We start from the raw sequence: 25,349 nt of genomic DNA on the forward strand, positions 1-25,349 counted from the left end.
TTGAAATTAAAGAAAGATGTAAAAATTCAGATTTTTTTTAATCATATGATCAAACGACATCTTAAGTAATAGTATAAAAACAGCAAAAACTGCATTATTTATGGATAATATACTGTGTATATATATATTACAGTATATAAACAATTTTAACATTTACAATTTTAAACATAAATAAGTTTCAACACACGAGAAAAAGAAACACAAATTTATAGCAAAAATACAAAAAATAAACGGTATTAAAAAAAGTCTGTTCCTTCATTGTGCCTTGATTTTTGTTGGTGTCTTTGGTTTTTCATAGAACTTGCATAGCTTAAAAAAAAAAAGCTTTTCCATCATTTTTTTTCCCTTACGAAACAATGAAAATAAGAACCTGTCTGTTCCGGGGTTAGCATCACACATTTTTTTGTCCCGTAGAAAATAATAAAATTTAAATAGTCAAAATAGTAAAGCAACTACCCTGAACCCCCCGCACCCACCACCCCCAGCACCACTTTGTATCAATGGAAATACAAATCGTTTCTTCCAGGCTCAAACTGTCACCAACAAGATTACCACAATATCCAGTATCTTTGGTAAATTAGCGTTGTGATTGTAGAAAGCAAACGAACAAATAAATCCAACCTTCATATGTATAAAAATAAAGCTGCGCGTGAAAAAATAGCGCTCGAGTGTAGAAAAATAAAAAATAAAAACTCAATTAAATTATGATTAAAAAATGTCAGGTGCAAAAATGAAGTGCTGGAATGCCTCCGATGAGAAGCGCGGACAGCCGATCACGTGTCCACCGCGTCGATGAGGTCTGCCAAGATGGCCGCTTGCCTCCTGGCCACCGCGCCCGCGAGCTGCGGCGGGAAAGACGGTGTGCCCAAGTCCACCTGAGACCACCAGACCCCAGAAAACGTAAACACACAATGATTGTTTTGTTCGGGAATCCATGGACATGACATAGGCTTGTAATTGCACTTCATTTTCTCTCCCAAATGTCCAAGAATATGATTCATACTTGTATTTTGCATGCACATTATACGCATTTCAGAGTCACAAAATGATCATTTGCAGCCAAAATTGCAGTAACAGCCCTCCCCCACCCATCCACAGGTCATGTCATGTTGCGTAGATTTGACAAGGAGGTCAACATGAGTGACGTGGTGCATCGGTCCAAACCTGCAGCAGGTAGACTACCCGGGTGGCCTCATGTCTGCTCCCGCATCTGATTGGCTGCAGGAGCCAGCAGCTGGGCATCATCTCGCCTCGGACAGCGCCGAGGCTGGGACCCGGGAGGGACTCGTCCGATACAGACTGCATGGCCAGCACGTTTATGTCACCCTGAGGTTACAAACGTCATTTTCCTTTTTATTTTATTTATTATTAGTTTTTTAATTTTCAATTTCAAGCTTCACTTCAGATGCGCAGTTTAAAGTGAAGAGAAGAAAACCCAAGGTTTGATGGTTCCGTATAACAATGCCTCATTATCAATGAGGACAGCAAAAAAAAAATTTGCTGGGGGGTTGTGCGCTAACCTGTTTGGACTCAGCGCTGATGCAGCAAAAGTCTCGCGGCTGGCTGAGGTGGCAGCAGATGGACACGTCTGTCAAAAGGTAGACTGGACACACACTCCCAATTAGTTTGATTTTGATCAGCCGCCCTCCCCTAAACCCCCAAAAAATTGTCTGTTCCAAAGTCAAAAAAAGTAAGGCATCATGATTTTGGTTTTCCTCATAGGACATGATGTGAAGTATCTGACCTAGGTGAGTGCTGTCATCTAGAGGGTGACTCCACGCGGTGCGGACGGACGGGTGGTAGTCCTGAGCGTTGCGGGGCTGGCGAAGGACAGTCCACAGGCGCTCCGGGGTTCCGTCCAGCTCCACCGCCCCCAGGAAGGCGTGCACCGACGGGCTCGACGATGCCCTGTAGTAAGCCTGTGTGCCTCGCTCTTCTCCCTGGTGTCTGTATCAATCAATCAATCAAGATGTGCCCAAATAAAAATGGACTAAATTGAGGGGGGGTCACCTCCAGCCAACAGAAGCTTTCCCCTTCACGAGGTTGCTCAAATCACCGCAGGAAGCCAGTCGGACCTTTGGATTAAAAGGAGCAAAGAAATTATAATCAAAGAGTAATTCTTTAAAAATATACGAAAAAAATATCATCCAAAATACAAAAAAAAGAAAATATCTAAAAAATATATAATTTACCCACTTCCAAATCTAACTTTTAAAATTTACTGCTATTTATCGAGAAAAGACAAGTTTTTATTTCGAATATATTTCCAAACCTCCAAAATAGGCATTTTCATTTTGAAGACATGACTTTTTATCAAAGAAAAAATTCACAGAGGGAATTTTAGATTTTAAAATTAAGTTTTTAAAGAAAAATGCTGCATTTTCTTAATAAACAAAAACAACAAACTAAAAAACCCCAACACATTTTCTCCCTCGAAATAATATGACTGTATTCATGTAAGATTATGCCTTTTTCTTTTCCAGCCCAAAATAATTTTTTTGTCTTCAAAAAATATCCACTTGTTTATACAGAGATAAAGAAACTTTGAGTCTGAAAAGTATGACCCCCCCAATATAGTCAATTTTCTGGAAAAAAAAAAAGGTTTTGCTGTCATTTTGAGAAAAAGGGTTGTACATTTTGTGAGTTACCTCAGCCAGAGCTCGGCCCAGCAGCGTTGCCGTGATGTCCTGATAGCTGGTGGAAGTGGAGGAGGAGCAGGAGGAGCCAAAAGAGCTGGCACGGTGTCGAGTACAAGACGGTGGAGATGACGATGATGAGGTCACCAAGGGATCAACACGGACGTCTAATTAAGAAAATGGACACATTCATGCCAATTTGTTCTGCGCAAGTATTAGCTGTACGCTATATTAAACCGTGTTGTTGTCTAACTGTGACTTACCCTGAGCAGAAATGGAGATTCGTGAGGCAACTTTCTCACCGTTCTCCAGAAATGTGGTGGTCTAAAAAAAAAAAGACAAAAAGTAGTCACAGTTTTGGTCAAATCATCAGAAATGTGGGTTTTTAAAAATATATTTTTTTAAATAAATATAGTACTTGATTCTTGTACGGTTCCAAAATCTTGAAAACACACGACATTTTATCCAGCAAATATACAACTTAATTCTTGAAAAAAAGGTTTTTGGGTAAGATTGTGACTTTTTATGTAAAAATGAAAGACTCCCCACTTATATTACCAACTAGGCCTATTTGCATGGCATCTGGCATGTCCTACGTGCGTCATTGTTTTTCACCCACATGCCCAGGAGGTAGTCTGTGGCCGTGTTGCAGTTGCAGAGCGTTGCCACTGTTGTACCCCGACGTGGGTCCAGATGACAGGCTCAGGCTGGATCCGGTGCACAAGGTGCTGTTGCTGATCCTGGTTCCATGCCTCAGGTCATCCTGGGGAAAAATAAAATAAATAAATGGTTCGATCTCTATCACTCTTAAATGTATCCAAAATGTACAAAGTAAGATTGAAGAACAGGGTCTCCGGTCAGACTAGATATACTGTACCTTGGACTCTGGAGATAAAGCCTGCCGTTGAATCCGTCTCTTCTCCTGTTCGGTCCTTTCACGCAGTCGCTCCCTCGCCTTGGCGATCTCGCTCATGGCTTCCTGCCGAGCGCGGCCATAATCGCGCAGCAGCTGCTCAATGTCCGACGGGTACGTGCTACCGCCGCTCGCCGGGTCTCGTACTCTGCAGATAAGTCGTAAGCTCAGGTCAACGAAATGCACTTTTGAGATCGGATACGACGTTGACATTGTACCTGCCGTTCGTTGGCTTCAGCTGTCGGTCGGGAGTGGCTGGAGGGCTTCCGAGATGATGTCTACGGGGGCTCAGGCTACGAGCCCGGCGGCTTGTTTGAGGACACTCCTCTGTCTTTTTGTGCAAACCTTCGATGCTCAAATGGTGTCTGGGAAGGTACAAAAAGTCAGATAACTCAAGAATTGAGCTTTTTGTAGATCACTCAGGTCACAGACCCCACTCCCAAAATTAGGATCTGCCAATGGGTTGGATGGTCAGTTAGTGGGTCAGTCAGTCAGTAGGACGTTAATCGGACTGGATGGTCTGTTTGCAGGTGGGCCAATCGGCGTTTTAGCCAGTGAGGATCACTCAGGTCACAAACAAATATAATCAATCAGTCGGACGGTAAGTCAGACAGTTGGTCAATTGGGTAAAACGAGATGACTCAGGTCACACAATCAATTATAATGATGGTTGGCCATTCGGACGGCCGTCAGATGCTCAGTTGGATGCTGCGTTGGTCGGTAGGTAAATTGGTGAAGATCACTCAAGTCACACAATCAAATAAATATGGTCGTCAGTTGGCCGGTAACTGGGTCAGCCAGCAGGTCGGTCATTCCAACGATCGGTGGGTCAGTCAGTGGGTTGGCCAGGAGGAGGTCAGTGTAGCTCAGATTTCTGATCAATTGAATGGCAGATTGATTTGTGGGTAGATCGGTGAAGATCATTCAGGTCAGAAAACCTAAATTGGTTGGTCGGATATTCAGTTGGGCGGTGAGTCAGTCAGCGGGGTAGTGAGTATTGAGTACCTCAGGTTATGTAAATACAAATATAAATATGGGCAGTTTGTGAGACGACGATTGGTTGGATGTTTGATCAGTTGGTGGGTCAGGTGGGGGAGTCGGTCGATCACGATGTAATGACAGTCAAAGCTTTTAGTTCATCCAAGTCCATCCAAGCGGACCAAGCTACAGTCAAATTAATTGCTAGGTACTAGAGGTAATCCAGGATCTCCATGACTAACACAAAGTTGGTCCAGTTCTATCAGATCTTTCTTCCAGAAATGACACGGAGTCAGTACATTGCTGGACACCAGAGATTATAAATGGAACACTTACCGATCCCCAGGCTGCTGTTTTCCAAGGGTGGAGGTCGCACACTTCACCGTGACATCCTCCGTGGACCTGGGAGACAGCATCTTGAGCAGCGCGTCCGTCTCTCCGAGGCCGTAGTGCAGCTTGGCCTCAGCAAGCTCCACGCTCAGCGGCGTGGTGTTGGCCCCAAGGCCAACGGAAGCCATTACATGCTCCCTTTCCTGACGCAGACACTCGATCTCTCTCAACCTTCCTCCAGAGTTAGAAGTGGAACTCTCGGACGCGTCAGAAAAACCGCAGCGCTTGGATTGCCGAGGATTGATGCCGGACCAGTTGGTGAACTTATTGTGCAAGGGCAGGTCCTCGGGCAGCGTCTCGGTGTCCACTCTGGTGATTGGTTTAGCATTCAGCAGGATGTCAGTGTTGCACTCACTTGGCGTCGGGGATGCCGCCGGAGATGAACTGCAAGCGTCGCCGGAAAAAGGAACCCCTTTCGGCCTTTGCTGGGCCGGTTTGGTGGATTGTATGGCTTTGGATTCGATGACAAGAGCGTCGGTCTCCTTTTCTGTGGCAGAAGCGTAGTTCTGCAGAGAAAAGTCTGACCAATGAGAACTCTGTGAAGAGTTCCATTTGGGCTGAGTGTCGGTATTCCCATTGCGATGAGGAGTTTTGTCCACCGGTGAGCTTTGTAAAAAATCCTCTGAGTCTTTAAGACTTGAGCCACTCTTTTCACAGACTTTCTGGGGTGTTTTAGCGGAGCAAATGCCACAATCAAGTCCCGATGACCTGCAAGGATATTTAGGAAAGCTTTTCTCTTCCATGCGTCCACTCTGATGTCTTTCTCCAGTCTTCGACGTTTGCCGTAAACTCACAGTGACAATGGGGGATGATGCCCGATCTGCGAATGTTGTCGCAGGCTTTGACGAACTTCTCACACAAGAGATTTGGTTTTCTGGGCATCCGTTTGGTCTCCAGCTTTTTTCAGAGGCGGCGGTAAGACGATGGTGCGACATCTCAGGCAAGGTTTTTTTGATGGGAGTGGATCTTATTTGTCTTTGGTATCCGAAAGGCAGCATTTTTACAGAAGCAGTCCCTCGTTGGACATCATTAGATGTCCTGACTTCCTTGTCACCAGTCTCACTTGTTTCCTCCAAACCAAGAGGGTCTTTGTCTGGTGAAAGGACCTCAGCACCAATCAGTCTCAGTGTCACGTTGATCTCGTGTGATTCGGACCTTTGGTGCCTCTCCGTGTTTGTGGGTGTCAAATATCTTTCTGTCTGAACACCAACATCCGAGGCGGATTGAGTCGAGCAGTCGACGCCGATATTTGGGATCGGTCGAGAACTTAGCCCGCTGACACGACCCGTCCGCATTCCCTGGACATCTCCGAGCAGGTCCGAGGTGCTGTGGATCAGCTTCGAGAGGTGGACAGACATGCTTTCCATACTGTTCCATGTCAGGAACTTGTTCATTTGAACCGGGGTCTTCGGAATGTCCGTTTGGCTCCTTTTGTGCCGCTCCCTCCTCCGTAGAGAGGCCGGCTCGACCAGTTGGATCTGAATGCTGTGTTTATTTGTGGACCGCTGGGAGGAGTTTTGGCTTAACTCTGGATCGGAGGAGTAGACAAACCCGCCGGACAAAGTGATGTTGACTGTTGGTTCAATGCTGCTAAGCGTGCTGGAGAGCCCCTTGTGAGCAGCGTAGGTGCTAAGATGGGAATTGAAGGGCGAGTTCTGTCCGTTTAAGTCATTATCGACGCTACAGCACCTTTGTATGCGTTTTTCAGCGGCGTTCAAAAGCGGGGATTTGCGTGACAGATCGGCAGCACTGCCGAAGGCGGGGTTCTTGCAGCATGATCGGTCACCATCTTGCCAATGATGAACAAATGGGTTGACATCGCTGGAGGAAAAACGCATCAGAGATTCCGGAGACTTTTCTGCACTCCGCAGGTCATTGGTCCTCGGTGAAATTGATTGTGGAGGTATCGAGAAGCTTTTTCTGGAAAATGCAACGTCTTCTATCAGATCTATCTTGCAGTTCGCGTTGGAAATCTCAGCATTAGATTGTCTGAGATCTGGTTTGCCTTCACTATCAAGTCGTAGCTGAGAAGATGACCACTTGCTAGAGGTTTGGTCTTCATCGGATGATGATGTCTGAAAGGAAGCGCAAGGGGGAAGATGTATTTTTGTCCTCCGGAACCTTTTGGACTTGTTCTTTTTATTCAGCAGATACGAATCACACTGTGTGCCAACAGATCCACAATCACTTACATTCGTGACCATCTTTTCATCCCTTAATGCTGAAAACCTCTCTGTGACAGACTGACTGGTCACACAAGGTCCTTTATGTTGGACTTTGGCAAACTTGCACGGACAACCTTGACAGTTGTTTCTGGTGTTGTAATTCCTACTGGCCCCACAAGACTGAGAATGGTCATTAAAGCATGGACTTCTGGCCTGATCTTGCCCTTTGGCAGAAGCTTTAGTCCCAGACGTGGCATCAGTAATATTACCTCCATCAGACTTGTGAGGGTGCTCACCTTTCTTTGGTAATTGTGTGTTGCATGCGTGACAACAGTCAATACCGGACATGCCTTCCACACGACAGTTGCCTTTGGTGATGCAAAGCTGCGGCACAGCAGATTTTGGTTGACTCGCATCATCGGTGCAGCCGCCTTGCACTTCGCGGCCCGTTTGCTTTTTCTCAAATGTTGCCAATGTAGCAACAGTTTTTACTTGAGTAGCCCCGAGTCTCCTTTTGGTAGTTTCTCCATCGTCGGTCAATTCTTTGACCTGATCACTCCTGTTATCGTGCGTAGGTTTCATTATTTGGTTGATTCTCTGATGATCACAATATGAGACTAGGCTGCGGCTGCAGCTGCTTCTGCTTCCAATCAGTGACATCTTTAAATGCTCTTGGACCACTTGTGCGATTCTCAAGTCGATGGCGCTACAAATGGCCTCAGACTGACAGCTATACTTTCTTCCAAGAGTATCGCTGTGACACCCTGCCTCCGTTGTATCGGCAACTACTTGTTTTATTGCTGCATGTTCTACTTTAATATCGCCGACAGAGGGGTCGCTCACAAGTTTCTTCGGTGTGGGATCAGAAATGCCAGCAGATACAAATCCACAGTTGGAGATTCTTTCATCACGGTGTTCTTTTTTCAAGTTAGGCATGTTATTACAGGAAGTAGCTTCCTGGTTGTCAACGGGTGAAGGGCTTCTTTTTGGTATTTTCAGGCTCCCCATAAAAGCCTCCTGCTGCTCTTGGTTTCTCTTCCTGGAATTTTTACCAGACGAGTCATGCTGCAAGGGAAAATATGTCGCATCGAGATCTTTGGTGTTATTCCGGTCTGATGAGTCAGCCTTCGTGAGGGAAGAATCTTTAGTAATGTGATGGCCGGACAGATCAGACTGTTGGTGTGTAACAACTTCACCGTGTAGTACTTCGTTTTTGTGGGAAGCCTTAAAAGAAGTTGAAGAATCTGTTGTAGATTCTTGACTTAACCCCGAAAAGTTTCTTAACAGATGGAGTTCTGTCTGACAACCTGAAGTACGCAGGTCAGTCGCAATACCATTTTCAAGTTTGTGGGGCAGACGTAGAGGATCCGCAACTAAATACTCGGTCCCACTGTCTGGCTGTTCTTTCTCTGACATCAGATCCTTGGTTGGTTGATCATTCAAAACATGTGCGGACGATGTGAAGCTATAACCCCGAGACGGACTCGGGCCATCTGAGACGCTCGCACTGACCGAGCTGGAAGATTTGCTGCTTTCATTTCGTGGCGACAGAGAGTCTCGGTGCAGCCCGGAACTGCCAACCACGTCAAGGGAAGAGCAGGCATCCATCGGTGGCGGCAGGTTCTCGGACAACCTTGCAACGACAGAACCAGGGAGACCTGGTTGACCAATTTTATCTTGCACATCTCTTAAAGTGTCTACTACCGCGATTTCAGGTCTTGATTTAAGGGAATCTTGCTGGCTCCGGTGCATCTCTGCAGGGATAGCTTTAGGATCTTGACAGCTGCCCCATTCTGGCCCAACTGCCATTATACGATTGCCGCAACAGGCATCTGCCACCAAAGAGTACGTTGGAACCACTTTCTGGCAAGAGCTCGTTACAGCAGAGCACTTGCCCACCGCGAGCGAGTCTTTCGACATTTCACTGTTTTCGCTCTCTGTTTCGCTCTGAGCCACTTCCGCACTGTTCAGCTGTTCCACGAGAGCCGTTGCGTATGCAGAGGATAAAGAATCGAGGGAGAAGAGGCTTTCCGAGTCAGAGGAACATTCCTGCCGTTCCTCTACTACTTTCCATTCACATTTATCCTTCCATTGTTGCTGTCTCTCCAACCACTGGCCTGTCTTGTTCCTCAGAGCCTCCGTGCTGTGCCACCTTTTTGCACACGCGAATGGATTGCTCTGCTCGAGCTCTTCACAAGAGATGGCTGTTTTAATGGGACTTCCATTCATTATGTCACTATCTTCATAGCTTCTAAGAGATCGACTGGCCGTCTTTCCTACAACTTTGGGGTCGTTTGAACCCGATGGCAGTTTTTGCGACACGTTGGGATCCACAGAATTAGCGAAGTATTTTCTGCTGACACTCGATTGTGTTTGTCTTTTTACATCGACGCAAGGAATTATTGGTATGGTGGTTGCGACATTTTCTTTGCCAAGGAGCTGCACGGGGATGCAAAGGGGCAACTTTGGTGGAGCTGCCGTGTTCTGGTCTGATCTGTTCTTAAAAGACAGTTCTCTTTGTGGAAGCAGGGGTTTTCGTTCAGTGCGCCACCGACATTGCGGTTCCACGGAATTCTCCTCCTCCTTGGAATTCAGTGCAATGTTTTCGGAGGATCTGCCTCTTCCTTGGCAGGACTGACTTACTCCTGAGGGAAGTGTGTCAGAGCTACTCCAGGTCCTTTCCCGGGGGAGGCACTCATCTGAAACCCACTTCCTGCTCCCAACACATGCAGGAGATCTGCAATTTGAAGTCATTTCTGTGGATTTCTTTCTCTTCAGGAAGTGTCTGTTGAGGGAAAAGAAACTTTCAGTGAAATATTTGTCATATTTGTGAGTTCAGGAAATAGTTTGTCAGGTTTATATACGCTTACTTGAAGATTGGGGTATGTTGTGGGTACAGGCGCGACACAAGATCAACAGAGAAGGAAGGTTTTGGAGAAACAAACTTCGGTGAAAACCCCTCCTCGGGGGTCTCGGGGGTTTCCGATCCAGGGGGTAGGGCCTTTTCCAGTTGCTGCAATTCTCTCTTTGCTTCCAACAGACGCCTCTTGCGGGCAACTCTCTCCAGCTGGAACTGCAGCTTCTTCCGGTGAAGGCGGCTCTCGGCACGACACAGGGCGTGATGCTTCAGTAGCTCCTCCTGAACTGCCGTCTTCCTGACCCTGACAACCAGTGACGGACAATTGTCTGTCTGAACTTCCTGACCGTCCAACACATATCTGTTGAGGCGCTCCAGAAGGGGGTCCGGATGGGAGTCCGTTTGAACTCCAAGGTCCTGAGTGACTCCTTGCTCAGCAGCTAACAGGTCACGCTTCTTCTGCAGGATCCACTGGTGGACTGTTGGTTTAAGAGTCACAACGACAACTAGCTATGTTACACATACGTACAGCACATTTGACAGTAAAACTGTATTCAATTCAATTCAATTCATTAATGAACATATCTCTTGGATTCTCAATGTATATTATGCTAGCAACAAATTTATTACCTTTAAAGGGGCCTCAACATGGCTGTAAAAACCTTTTTTTTCTCCACATGCCGGTATCCTGGTGGCAATTTATGTCCTTTTAGTGTCCCTGATACCATTTTCACTGATTCGTACGCAACTCGGCGGACACATCTATCAATCGCATGGAAAAGTCTCAAGGAGTTTTTCGAAATAAACAAGAGCCATTTTGGACAAAGTCCAGGGATCGCAATTCGACTCCTACTTGGGGAATTTGCTCAAATGAACCCAATCAGAAATTTCTAACACAACAAAGGCATGGCATCAAATTTCACATATTTCGAGTATTCTTAGAAAGTTCGGAAATAAGTCCCCGACAGCAGTTTTAACCCGAAATTCAGTGAACATGTCTTTCATAACAAGATGCATAAAAAAGTTTGACAACGTCGCGCAGAACATTAATCGGAATTTCGGCCAATTTGGTTTGCAGCAGCCATTCTAGGTTATTGGCTCGTCGCAACTTTCAGTTTTGCTTACTCTCGCTGTGCTGCTGCCGAAGTTGGGCCTGCTCCCTCTCCAGCTCTCTCTCGGTCCGCCTCTGCTCAGAGCCAATCTGCTGGCGCAAACCTTCCACATAGCGCTGCTGCTGCTCCACGTGCCACCTGGCAGTCGACTCCTCGCCAAGGGACAAACACACCGCAGGCAGCCCTTCTTCCTCTTTGCTATAAAAGAGAAAAAATGAGCAATGTTGGACCCAAAAAACCCCCCCAAAAATGGTCTGGTTGAATTTTTAGGGTGTCCACATTTACCCGCGATCAAGGGTCTGAGGGCAAATGTCAACGTAGCTGCCTTCACTTGCCTGAAAAGAGAGAAAGCAAAACATTGGGCAGTCAGTAACAATCAAGACGTTTAAAATTTGAGCTGGGCTGCACGTACCCTGCGTCTCCGCTCCCGGAGGACCGCCGCCTCCGCTGGGTGGTTAAAGCGAAATTTATGAAGCCCTCCCAAGGTGATCACCGTTCCTGGAGAGCGGAAACAAGACAGAAGTAGTGTGTACAGTGGATTGATGTACCGTCAGCAAGTGTCTATCCATCGGGGGAGTTGAGCAAAACCTCACATTCAGTTGCTATAAATACTTTCAATAACGCTGCATTTGGCTCTCAATCAGAATGCAAATCATCAACACGTCGATTTTCTGTACAGCTCGTCCTCATTAGGTTCACAAGTGAGGTGAAGCCTATCCTGTTGGCTTTTTGCAAAAGATGGTGTCGACCCTAGACCGAACCAAGAACCTCAGTCCCTTGAGATAAGAATGACATTTTTTTTTTCAGTGACCATGCTCAGAACTAGAAAGCACATCTCAAAGCATCATTCCTCATTCAAATGAATGGAAATACCATTAATTTGTTCCAGTCTGGAGGGACCTAACAAGACTCACAAAACTGTACTTTCATCCATCTTTCTTTCTTTTTAGAGTCACAGATGAACTTGGGAGCCGATCGCTGACTTTGAGCAAGAGGTGGCGACATGGATTGGTCGCCAAGGCAAATTTAGAGAAGTATTCACGCTCACCTTCACACCTTGGGACAACTTACAGTCTTCAATGAAACTCACACAGATGAGAAAAAAATAACTAACTCTTATTCTTTGACACTGTAACAGCCAGGGATTTGGTCCCCCTTTTTTGCCGTATCATTGTAACATTCTGCAACGGTACAAAACTGACCAGTCAATTCCCAGAATATAATGGTTGTACAAGTGGGAAGACTGACCTTGCGCCAGCCTACAGGGCTCAGTGATTTCCTTGTCGTTGAGGAGGCAGGTGCAACCCGGCAGCGGCCTCAGCGTGACCACACCACCGTCGTTTTGGATCTCACAATTTGCAGCAGTTGGCAGAACTAATAAACGCAGTTACAAGCATTTTTGAAAGGGACACACAGTAAACCCTCGCCTAGTCATGAATTGCCATTTGAGAACTCTTTTAAATGTCAAACTACTTTGAATTTGTTAGAAACTGCACCTATCTGAACAGTATTGCTTAGGAACGTTTTACAGGAAAAAGCAACATGATGAAATAATCAAAAACTGGGAAATAAAAATTCGAAAAAAATGGTCCATATGACTTTCGGCACCGGTCGAAGTTAACATCCGCTAATGGCTAGCTGCTCAACGTAAGGTACAGTGAGAGCCCAATTAAAGATAGTCTTTTGCAACGTACTGTATGCATTAAAAAAAATGAGTCGGAAACATAATAAAAAGGTCAGTGGGCAAAAATTATCAATAATGGATATCCCACTGGGGAAAAAAAGTAATTTTGAAATTAGCGCACAGGTAAAATGAGAGTGGGGGTGTTTTTCCACCAAGCTCATACAGTACCTATTTGTGGTTCTTCAAACTGGTCTTTGGGTCCAATGCGGGTAACTCCTTCCTGTAATGAAAATGGGTGCAAATGATACAATAGATTATGTTCGCAAATCCTTTCATTTCATTTCCTCTTTCATTTAGTGGGCGTTTAAGAGACAAGGTTGCCATGCCGACACTCTTTATGGACATGTGTCAGGCCTGAGATGTGCGCTTGGCAACGTCAAAGTCGAGAGTCCAAGCCTCTTTTTGAGATGGGCGATGGACAGGAAAAGAGAAGTCAATCACCTTTTCTCATCGTAGCAGAACGAGAGACAAAGCAAAAGAAGGAAGAGGAAGAATCTAGCAAAGAAAAAGAGAAAAGATAGGAGTCAGGACAGCTGAGAAAAAAAAGGGAAAGGGAGGAATAAAATCATGCGCACACACACCGACACTTCGAAATAGAAAATGTGCCGTCGGTACCATGAGGTGATACAAGACCACGTCGGTGCTGAGGACGTCCCCGTCCAGGGCGAGCAGGTGCGGCCTCAGCGAGTTGATCAGGAAGCTGGCGCGGTCCCGGTTGATGTCCACGCTGTACTGCTCCAGCAGCTCCCGCTTGTCCCGCCAACTTTCCGACCAGTCTTTGGTCAGCTGCTCCACCTGAGGGACACAGAGGACAATGGTTAAAACCTGCGCGTGCCCCGACGGTAAGTTGTTCGCAACAGCAGTCGTCCATATATCACTTTTTGGATGTGAATACTTTCCAGACAAAAACTGCCCAATGACAGGCGTTTACCTTCATCTCGTTTTGCAGCACGATGTCCGACAGCGTGCCCTCTCTCTCGTCACTCAGGGACGGACTGGGATCACGCTGCTGTCAATGCGGAAGAAAAACAAACACATTTTCTATATATGTACTGTATATATACTGTAGATAGATAGATTGATTGATTGATCGATAGGCAGACATTGGGTTTTTTTGTTCTTTTTTTTACCATTTCAAAGGTGAGCAGCATGCTCTTCAGCCGGTCGATCTCTTCCCTCAGCTCCCGGATCAGCCGCACGTTGGCGTCCTGCGCCAAAATTAAATGATTATTTGCAGGGTTTATTTTTCGCTTTTTCATGACTACGAACAGCCTTTGTAATATGAGGTGTGTGACCTCGTTGACCCGGGGCTTGTTGACGATATTTCGGGCGTGGGCAGCGTAGCGCAGGGTGCTGAGAGTCTCGTTGTAGCTGCTGGCGGAGGGGGAGACGGCTGCAAGGAAAAATCAAATTAACAAGAAAAAAAAAATCAAACTGCATGACTTTTTACAGTGATTTTGTTTTGACTTGGTCCAATATCGATTGAGATCATATTTTGTGACACGTACTTGCGATCATAATGGTCTTGGAGTTGCCCCCCAGGCTATCCTTCAGCAGCCAGGTGAGGACCGAGTCCCTGTAAGGGATGAAGCAGTGCCTCCTGCCCGCACTTGCACCACCGGACAGGAAGCTGCTGTGGCTTCCCGCCGTGCTGCCGTCGCCCTCCGACGCCACGCTGTTGATGCTCTGGCAGCTGCTGGACATTTGCGAGTTCTGGGCTGCGGACGAAGCACGTGATCATCAACAGCTTGGGAGTGGGGGGGGGGGGGGGGGGGGGGGACGAGCCTTTTGAATGACGTCGGAAGGTGCGAGCGCTAACCCAGGGCAGAAATGACGATGCCCAGCGTGACCAGCGACTTGTTGATGTTGGAGCCCTCAGTTAGTCTGTCTCTGCAGTAGTTGGGATCCGCTCTCTCACTAAAGACGCAAACAGATTGTGTGAGATGTGGGACATGCGGAAAAATTCTGTTTAAATTCGGAGACATATAATTATAAAGAAATACATTTGCGAAAAGGTATAGGAAAAAAAGGATTTAATTCAGCTGGAGGAGAAGGTGCACTTATATCTGCAGACACTAGAGGGCGGCGTTTTCAGCTGGGTCTCACCTCCCGGCCAGGTCCACCAGATTGATCTTGCTGACGGTTTCTGAAGGACGATTGTTCTCAAGTGAGGCCTGTGACCAAAAAGTGAGATCAGCGAGGCTGAGATTCTCTGCAATAAAATGACAGCATTTCCAAGTTCGCTATTAACAGCGGCATTCAAACCTGAGTGTACTGGATGGTGAAGATGGCGTGTGAGCGGCTGCTGGCGTCGTGGTTGTGCGTCGCCGCCGTGATACGGTTGGCGACGCCGGCCTCCAGGAGGTCCATGGCCTGCTGGCAGTCTGACACCACATGCTGAGACAGGTCTGAATCAAAGACAAATGAACAGGGGATGGATGGCATTGTGTGGCGGGACGAAAAAAAAAAAGAAACTTTGAATGATACTATGCTCAGACGTGTGCAACGACTGCAGCGACTGAGCTGCAGCGACTTCAAATGTGCCATTACTTTAACCTGCGTTAACGGTGCTCACAGGAAATGATCTCACTTCCTGTGGAGTTCATGGGTGGGTTTAATATGAAGCAAAAAAAATTTAAAAAGACTGCCCGTTCTCATAATGTGTGTCACCGGCTTGACTGTAGTTGGCAGCTGCGCTCACCTTGCACGTAGGGCCCTTTCTCGGGGTGCTCTCTGACTCTTAGCGAGGCTCTCTTCTTCTGCTCGCCGGCGCTCAGCAGGTCTCGCACTCGCTCGTTATAGATTTCCAGAAAACTGCACAGGCAACAATTTTTCTTTTTTTTTAACCAAGTTCAGATTCATTAGAACACCACAAACTCCCTCCCGCTCACCCCCCCGGCCATCTGATAATTCAAAGCAAATTTGAGTGAGTCTATACTGGCACACCTGGTGATACAGGTTGGAGTAGTGCCGTCCAAACCACGGCTCGTCACCCATTTTTCACATTACAAATAAAAAAGATGATGTCTTTTGTGCGTAATTGGGGCACAACAAATAAGTGGCAAGTTGCGCAAACGCAGACGAGAAACAGGAAAAACGAGCTGATCGTCATTTGTTTGCCCCTGAGCTTTGCAAGGCTAACTGCTGTGTTTGGATTTCAGGTGAAACGGGGAGACGCGAACGAAGCATCACCTGATCTCCACCCTGCTGGAGTTCTGCCCGTCGGGAAGCGTATCCTGAGACCGCAGCAGGGTCTTTCAGGAAAATGACAGATTTCAGTTTTATTCAATGCGAATGTTGCCAAAGCAGATTTGAAGCTGCTCGCGTACCTGGCAGATCCGAGGCGTCAAACCGGTGGAGTCCTGTTGTCACACGGAAGGCAGAATAACGGTTAGGAATTTAGGGAATAATTACAGTACAGTACAACCGTGCCGATTCAAGAATCAGCAATTTGGGAAGGAAATCAAAAATGACGATGCTCACCGGCGTGCCCATCATGGTGTACGTCTTGCCAGATCCCGTTTGGCCGTAAGCGAACAGACACACGTTGTAGCCCTGGGATGCCCCCGCCAGCACAGACGCACCCAAGTCCTGGAATACCTGCCCAACAGGCAGACAGAAAGAGGAAAACAGGCGACAGCCCCAACTGTAAATACTTTCAAATCCAGAAGATGCCCCCCCCACCCCATACTTAGAATTAAGATATTTTAAAGCTTACATTGAAAAAAGTAGATTTGGGATCACTATTGGCTTTCATCCATAATATCATCTGTCGAGGATACCTGATTGGGGCTAATTTGGGCATTCACTCATCAAATTCTGAAGCCTGAGAGTCACCCAAAATGACAGTTTACCCCCCAAAAAAGGTCCACTTCTGCCTGTTCAATTTTGGGCCCGGGTCCTTGAGACTTCTCCGTTGCCCCGGTCAGGGTTGGTACACTTGTTTCCCTAATTTCATGTCAAGATGACACTGGTGTCAGGGACAATTTTTTTTTAAACTCTTCCTAAGGGGGCACCCTAGAGTAAAATTTGTCTTGTACGAGGTTGTTTACAAAGACTTTCCTTTCCTGGCTCTGACTGGCATTGTGCACAAAACACGAGTGTAGCTTTCACCAGCACAATGCTACGGCGGCACCGGGCCAGGAGTCTGGGAGGCTCTGTCGCTTCCTGAGATGTTTGGGCAAGGAGCAGCCGGGTCAGCTAATAGTCCATGTCAACAAATACAAAACGTGTAGGTAGAAAGTCCGGCTCAGGAAAATAAACTTGAAAGAGGTGGCAAAAGAGAATGTGGCGGTAGATCCGGGAGAATCCCACTCCAATCAGTTACGGCGTCTCCGTCTTTGTTTTTTGGTGTCACGCACCCACCCTCGATGAGCTAAACAAGATGGAAGTCAGCACTCTTCCTCATCAAAGTGCCTTCAATGTACATTTTTGCTGCCGTGTAATACAGTGAAGCCGTTGAGCAAAAACTTGAGCCAACAAAATCAAGATCAGAAAGCCTGGGATGAGGAATGGAATTACGTAAACAACACCAGCGCTATGACATTCATCTCGTCTACTTATTGATTCGATTAAGTTGAAAGTTTCTTTTTTTTTTCTCCCCCAATGGTCTTTGTAAGAGAAAAAACTCTCACAGAGCTGACAGTTTCGGCTGTCACTTCAGCCTTGGTCGGAGCTGTCACCGCTTCCTCGTGACGTTTGAAGACACGACAAAAGTCAACAAAACGAGAAAAACCTCACAAGACTGAAGATGAGAGCGAACGCTATTACTTTGAATAATCGAAGTGGGGACATCCTCGGGTCCATTGTGACAAGCTGAGAACGCGGGTATCCAGATTCTGGGGTTTTCCCCCACCTTGTGTTTCTTTCATCCCCAACAACCAAGGTCAGTTACTGATATGCGCTCAAGCGATTGATCCAAAGGTAACATGTTTGGAATGTGTGTGTGTGTGTTGTGGGTGCTTGAGCAACCTGATCTAGAGCAGACTTTAGAACTTAACACATTCTACCTCAGAACACGGTGTTGGATCAGCGAGGGGTACCCCCCTCCCTGCCCCCCCTCTCCAACCAGGCAGGGTGGGGTCTAGACTATAAAGTCTCGGTGGGTAAGTACACATCGGAGAAAGTGGGAGGAATGTTCTCATCGTTGCTCCCAAAGATCAAAGGCAGGCATCATTTCAACATACCTCCTTGTGTACGAGTTTGGACCAGGAGAGCCCGAGTCGGCTCATACGCTGAGCTTACAAAACGACGGGGAACGGGTTTAGGTTGGACCTGCCTTCAAGGGCTTGCGAAAGCATCTTAAGCAAGGTCGTATTGGGCATTTTAAGGAGCGTGTGAAGTTATGTCGACACTGAACCGGTACAATCCACCGACTAAGCGTTTTCGACGATACAGTTATTAGTTGCCCCCTTTCACCGTGCATTCGTAGCAAATATCAGATGTGTAATACAGACTCCGAATCCTCTAGACTATCCTTCGGTTCTTACCAGACCGTAAATAATCTCCAGGGTCGACCAACTCCATTTGGACTACCCGCAGTGCCGCTCTTGTCACCTCGCCGGCCGAGCGTACGTGGCGGCCGTGGGCGGCCACTTAAAGTGTTTCCACGGCGCTCCGTGACCTTTGACATTAGACAGCGCCCAACATTCTTATTTTATCGTCTACTTTGGATGATTTCGTTCAGTACATTTGTGGTCAATCGAACCAATTTTTTTTTTGTCCCTAGCCATTAACTTCTTCAACAACTTCTAAAGCCATAGTGACACTTTTAGAATTCCCTGACCCAAAACACGACTTTTCAGGACATCACTTGGTTGGGATGGGGTTGGGATACACAACGAGTTTCCCCCCCCGAGAGCAAACGGTAATTCTTTGTCGTGGAAATGTGATTTTTGTGACATCACTCTTGCTCAATAAAAGCTCTCAAGACCACCAAGGGTTAGCTACCCTCTGCCTGACGGTTCAACTGAAGCTTCAAAACAAAAAGTAGCCCCCCTGCCCACTTACCCAGTTTTGTCTTCATCCAACCCATTCTCCTCCCTCTAATGCCGAGAATCTGTACGGGCCTTGTTGAAGTTGACCCTCTTCAAAAATCACTCCACGGGGGCAGACTCAGGGATTTCCATTTGAACCCACACCTATTAATTGAGTACTTTGACTGTTGGTAACTTTTAAGTGTGTGTGTGTGAGAGAAATAAGCAGGCCCAATCTATTGTGAGCTAACTAATTTGAATAACTGACAATTTTAGGCAGTAAAAGTGATGTCATCATAGCCGAAAACGAGCTTTCGGGGACAGACTCAACATGAGCGTGGCCGGGAAGGCACTGGCGCAAAACAAAGAGTTTGCCTTGTGACACAACAATAATACAGGAAAAGCGGAATATAGAGTTCCTTGTGGCGCATTTTACGTGAGTGGAGAGGCTCAGTCAGGATGGATAAGGTCATTAGCGTGAGCATGAGAAAACAAGGTGGCTCTACCTCATGTCATTAAATACTACTTGGACAACATTGAGTTAGAGCTCGATCAGGAACCGGGTAGGTATATGCCAAAGATGTGGAACGGTCGCCCTTTTTTTTTTTTTTTTATTAAATCCCTTGACGATTAAAAACAACAGTACAGTGTTCCCTCAGTTATCGTGGTTAATGGGGACCGGGACACTGCCGCAATAAGTTATAAACCATGAAGCAAAAAATATTTGAAGGCAAGTGGCATGTTTCACGCACGAGGTAACTCGTGGCGTTTCACAAACAAAAGACCTTTAAAGGTAAAATAAATAAACGATGTCAGTGTCATTAAAAAACAGAAAAGCTCAACAACTTTTCTCACAAGTTCAACAGCTGCAGTGAGAAAAAAAAAAAAAAAAGTTCTGTTGGCGTCCCACACTCTGCAAGTGGTTTCCCCTCACTGAGCCAGCATGTTAAATGTTGGCCATGTCTTACATACAATTGTGTGTGTGTGTGTGTGTGTGTGTGTGTGTGTGTGTGTGTGAGAGAGAGAGAGATTTGGCGTTAAAGAGGCGGAAATATGCGAAAGTCCATGTGAACAATGCTCTCATCTGTCACACTGGGGACTGGATTTGTAGGTCAAATGAGCATGGCGGTGGAGGGGAAGGAGGACGTACTGAAGTATTTGCGTGCTCGTGCGGGTGCCTGCGTGTGCTTTTCATTATTAAATAGCTGGAACAGAAGAAGAAGAAGAAGAAGAAGAAGAAGCGCAGATGATCGTGGGCCTCGGAAAAACAAAGAGAAACAAACAAACAAAAAAAAAAGACAACCACATGATTTCTGCAGTCAGACTTTAAATGTGGTTTGTTCAACATCAGGTTTAACGGCTTTTTATCTGGGGAGAGGCGTTCATTTTCCCAACACGATGACTAATTGCGATTAATGAGTACCCGATTGTTATGCCCACACCGCAGGCTATACACTACGCAGACATTTCATAGAAGTTGACTGACTGTTTTTTGTTCTCCCGATAGCAAACAACACCAAAATACAGCAGCCGGATTAATTACTTGCTTGTCATTACTCCATTAAAATTCCACGCAAATCATCCCGGCGTCAACGTGGCCTACATATCTGCGCTCTTTGCTATGTGTGTGTGTGTGTGTGTGTGTGTGTGAGACGGATTCTTCCTGTCAACAGTGCAACCATTCTTCCACTGACACACAGACCTACAAACTGGGAGAATCAAATCCAGAAAATAAAACGAAAAGCGCATTGTGTGCTTTGAGCCAAACCTCCAACTGGGATGACGTACTATCAGCCCCCCCCCCTCCCCCTGAGCTTTCGCATCCATGAGCAGACTCCTGTTTACAAGCGTCGAAGAATAACGTGTGCTAGGAGCTTTTCATTAGCCTCAAAATAAAAATGTTGACTTTCTCACAGTGAGATCCAACATGACTACCCCCCGCCCCCCAACCACATCTGCACCCCTAAATGCAGCTTAACACGCCAAATATGGAAGGCAACGCCCACGCTGGAAAATGGCCAGCAGGCCGCGCTCCCCCCACCCCGAGGGGTCGCTGGGCGGGCGTGGTGGGAAGCGCTCGCATGGACTGGAAACGCGCCAGTTAAAATCCAGTTTGTCTCACTCAACAAGCGTAACCCCCCTTCCATTTTCTCGGTCTCATGGGAGGGGAACGACAATGTTTGCAGAGTTTACACTTCCTCATCTATTTTGAGACCAGGAGAACAACAACAAGAACAAAAAGGGCATATCATGCAGATCTGGCCTGGCATGGGAGGCAGGGGCTGGGGATCCGAGCATCTTTCGGGGGGGTCTTGAGGCTCGATTTTTAACACTGTCCTCTTTGTCCAACTCAAAACGGTCCAAAGGTTTTGCGCCAGCTCAAACAAGAGCGGCAAAGACGATTTCGTTGGCAGAAGCAGGCATTCCCGCTGTTGTCCCTTTTCGCCCACCAAGGGTCAACGTCGGAATGCCGCATCCCAAAGTGTGTCAGACATCTTTTTTTCCCAACATAAATTCAACCTCCAATCACAAAACATCTTATTAGCCAATTAGAGCAGTGACAACGGGAGGCATTGTGGGCAACGGGATCTTATCGTGGTGTGTTCTTGTTTGGATTACCTCCTCCTGCGTTGCACAGCGGGGGTCCTCGGGCTGCACCGACCAGTAGCAGTAGTCGAAGCGGAACTCCAGGAGCTTCTCCCTGGAATCCGCGGCGTGATCGGCACGCGGGTCCAACTGTGGCGCACAAATCACAGGAAAGAAAAAAAAAAGTATTTGATGAGCAAGCTGTTGATAGTCATTAGCGGTGCATGGAGCGCTACCTGCATGGCTGCACTCCACACCTTTCCGCTTACTGCCAGGGAATAAATAAGGTGCGAATGGAAAAACAGCGTAGCAAATCGCTTGTTGTGTAGTCTGAGCAAAATGTGCAGTGGGACATAAGTGTGTTTGGCTTTTGTGTTTTATTATTCAAAACTGACATTTTGGGGGGGGTCCAAATATTTCATATCTTCGTTTTTTGTTGTTGGGTTGTTGTTTTTTTGCTAATGTATTTTTGGTGTCATTTTTTAAGTTTATTTGGATTGTTTTGAAGTATTTTTTGTATTTGTTATGATTTTTGCTTTGATTTGTTTTCATTTTGATTTATATGTAATATTTAGTATGTTTTTGGCCAAATATTTCCCCCTTTTTTATGATTGTTTAAACATTCTAAGCCCATATTTTAAAAATAATATTTTTAATAAATCATTTGTAATTTGGTCAATAATTGCACAGATATGTGCAATTATTGGAGAATATTTGCGTATTCCCCAATATTTTTTATTGTAACTTTTTCTCTACAATTTTTGTTCATATTTTGCCATATTTATTTTCATTGTTCCTAATATTTGTGCAATTTTCTGAATATTTTTCCATTTTCGTGCAACTATAATATAGCTTTTGTCTAATATTTGTGTCTGAATATTTATCAAGTTTGTGAATTTGTTTGTAATATTTCGGGCTCATATTTGTATAGATTCCTTTGCTGAAAGTTGTGTTTTCATTATGACCAAATATTGTGTATTTTTATCAGATACCAGTATCTTGATTTCCATTGACTTCCCTAATATGCATCTATATTTTCTGAACATTTTATGAATCCTATTTGTGCGTTTTTTTTTTTTGGTCCGAGATTAAATAATCATTTTCCATATATTTACTATTTTCATCATGATTGCCTTGGCTCAGGTTCAACAGTGCCAGCGTACTTATTGCTTTGACCGGCGCCACTCCCATGAACAAATCCCTGACGTATTCCTTGGAGCAATCTGCCGAGATAATTTTGCCAGCACGGTAATGTGAAACGTTCACCCAGTTTCATCTCTGGTCTTGAGCTGTCCCACTTTCTACAAGAAATGCTTCCCTCGAGACCCGAGAGATTCGGAGGAGGAGTCAGAGGAGGTCCAATGTGGTTTATCTCTGCCCCGTCATATTTGTAATACATCTCCCCCCACCACCGCAAGACTTTTCCTCAAATGTAAACAAAGACCTCGGCGTACGCGCTCTTTAAGCGTAAGACGAAAAGACCAATGGGACGCCTCGGCGCCACCCGCGCGACGCTGCGGGTTGGTGTCACTTTACAAGACGACGTCGTAATGATTCCCACATGCCGAGAATCCGGAAAAAAACGAACCAGCGGCTTCAAGCTAAGATTTCATTTGTGTTTGGAAACGCACAAACACTCGGCAAGAAAAAGCGGAAGGCCTACGAGAGGCGTTTCGAAGGACACCATCGAAGAGATGTTCATGAACCAAAGCCACAAATGCAGTCCCTGTTAGAAAATCCCTGCCCAAAATCTTGAGGAAAATACAACACAGAGGGCACAAAAAGTGATTCTTGAGTCCAAAATCCGCATGTCTGCTGGGACTTCCTCGTAGTCAGCATTTAAAGGATCAAAGTCTTGGTCTTTGGCTTTTTGTTTCATACTGTGGGATTGTATGTATAATTTGTATGTTCTAGTTAAAAAAAAATAAAATAAAATAAGCATTTTCCAGCATGCATTTTTTTTACTGGTGCGATTTATAATCTGGAGTCCAAAAACATGGCATTACCAAATAATTGTAATTTTTCCATATATTTTGAACATAATTTCTTCTTATTTAACAAAGTATGTTTTTACTCATATTTATTTTTGTTTTACATTGTACCTAGTATTTTGGTATTCCCAAATTTTTGTCTAATTTTGTCTAATATTTATGTAGCTTTTGTTTCCATCTAATATTTTACCATCTCCTCCCCAGTAATACTCAAATAATTGACTTAGAAAAGAAAAATAAGCATGTAAATACCAACCTTGACATTTTGGATCCTCACAAACTTGTCCTCCACATGGACTGCCAACCTTCCCCCATCTGCACTTTCCCTGTGGGGCGGGGTGACAACAAGGCAGTCTACAATTATTATTGAGTTAAATTATTAAATTAATTTTTTTTTTGTCAAAGCACTTTTTTTTTCGGACCAAGGTAGTTGTGACTATTCTTCAGAGAAGCAACTAAGGAGTGGTGAACTTAATTTGACCTTCTATCAACTTCTGAATGTAAATGTCCAACTGTTTCAGGGGGGGTTTCCACTTCTATGCCTTTCTGTGACTTTACCAGTCTCACTGATGCGACCATTTTGTTGGATCACTGAGTGAAAAAATGTATACACCATGAAAAGGGGGACAGTGTGTCTCATTTGCATGACAGATGACAACTAGATTTGTGGTACCAAAGAGCAGGAAGTGTGTGTGAAAGAAACATTGTTTGGACTTTCAATGGCCTTTGTTAAGGCCTTTTTTTCATGAAACAGTCGGCTCTGCCTGTTATATTTCATAGATTAATGGAACCTACTGAGCATGGTCAATCAATGGATTTTTTTTTTAATGAGTTGCCACATATTCATACAAAGTAAATTGAACACTGCCAACATCAGAAGGAAAATTAAGTTTGTTTCCCTTTTGTTTAATATAAAAAATAACAATAGCAAATTTGAATGTTAAACGATAATTATTTAGTTTAAAATAATAAAAATCCAAACAATACTGGTCACACACATTCTGAATATATCTAGAATTTCCAATTGAAAAGCCCTCATGTTACAAAAAAATGACACTTAAAAAAATAAAAATAAAAAGATATCACACTGCTTTAAATCAAATGTAAAACGGTTACTGCAACGAGATTACTATTCTTGAATTTAAAACAACTTTAATTACATATTTTAAAACATTGAATGGGTCAAAATGTCACTATTTGTAATTGAAAAATATCACGATATTTCATTACTTTACAAAAAAAACAGTTTAAGGCATATTAAAATTAAGAGGTTGGATATTAGGAGGCATCACACAGTTGTAATTAAAAATAATAATTTCGTTTCATTAATGTTGACGGTTAGCATGAATTACCGTAAGTCATCACCACAATAACGACAAACAAAACACACGAAAAGGCTTCAACGGAAATACAAATTATGTAAATAAGTGAAACTGTGGGTACATTTCCATAACAAAAGGAGCTTTTTTTTCATCACAATTAGTTTCTTAAGCGGGTGAAGTTAGTCGACTTTACCTCGCATTGAGCGGTCGGACTCGAACCGCCACTTTGACGTTGGCCATGCCGACCACAGCGTGTCACCCCTCGGCGTCAACAGCTCACAAAAGCACCAGGCGGTGGACTCAAAAGAGTGTCTCCATTGCGGGACTCCGAACATGGTTTTGTCAAATAACCGTGGTTGATGTACGCGGCTGAGAGCCCTCTCGACCGGCCTCTCATCAGGGCACCTCCGCCGGCTTCGAGTCGTCGTCGTACGACCGACACTTCTCAAAATGAGAAGCCCAGCTGCCGAACTTCCTGCTGGGATACGAAAGTCACGAGTGGGCGGAACCGCGGCCGGAGCCAAAAAATAAATAAAACGCTGTAGGAAATGTTCCCTCTGTCGGCCCGCACAAGCCCAACACTGCAAAAAATGTTCACTGGCGGATAATTCATAAGATAAGAAAACCTTTATTAGTCTCGCAATGGAGAAATTCCCGATTCACAGCAGCAAAGTTATGAAAGGAAGAAGTAGAACAACAAAATATAGGAGCTGCTGGAAAGGCAGCCACTCACGCGGCGC

General features: G+C 45.3%; 1 protein-coding gene across 1 annotated transcript; it reads right to left on the reverse strand.

Moving 5' to 3' along the window:
- Window positions 1-19: 19 nt before the first annotated feature.
- stard9 (StAR-related lipid transfer (START) domain containing 9) lies at window positions 20-25,068 on the reverse strand. The gene is made up of 32 exons (XM_086127076.1): window positions 24,803-25,068; window positions 23,544-23,613; window positions 21,330-21,446; window positions 16,219-16,335; window positions 16,065-16,097; window positions 15,928-15,989; window positions 15,437-15,549; window positions 15,001-15,143; window positions 14,842-14,909; window positions 14,555-14,652; window positions 14,244-14,453; window positions 14,031-14,128; window positions 13,866-13,943; window positions 13,667-13,744; window positions 13,351-13,530; window positions 12,904-12,955; window positions 12,300-12,425; window positions 11,464-11,549; window positions 11,337-11,386; window positions 11,065-11,249; window positions 9,953-10,418; window positions 4,864-9,867; window positions 3,768-3,914; window positions 3,514-3,697; window positions 3,256-3,399; window positions 2,900-2,960; window positions 2,649-2,803; window positions 2,011-2,075; window positions 1,745-1,947; window positions 1,521-1,603; window positions 1,165-1,326; window positions 20-875 (listed from the first exon to the last, which is right to left on the reverse strand). The coding sequence occupies exons 1-32, from the start codon at window positions 24,847-24,849 to the stop codon at window positions 774-776; spliced, it is 8,787 nt and encodes a 2,928-aa protein (XP_085983202.1). The 5' UTR covers window positions 24,850-25,068; the 3' UTR covers window positions 20-773.
- Window positions 25,069-25,349: the final 281 nt, after the last annotated feature.

This window comes from Hippocampus guttulatus, chromosome 13, assembly GCF_054856545.1.
Source record: "Hippocampus guttulatus isolate MCC_2025c chromosome 13, RoL_Hgut_1.0, whole genome shotgun sequence".
NCBI lineage: Eukaryota > Metazoa > Chordata > Actinopteri > Syngnathiformes > Syngnathidae > Hippocampus > Hippocampus guttulatus.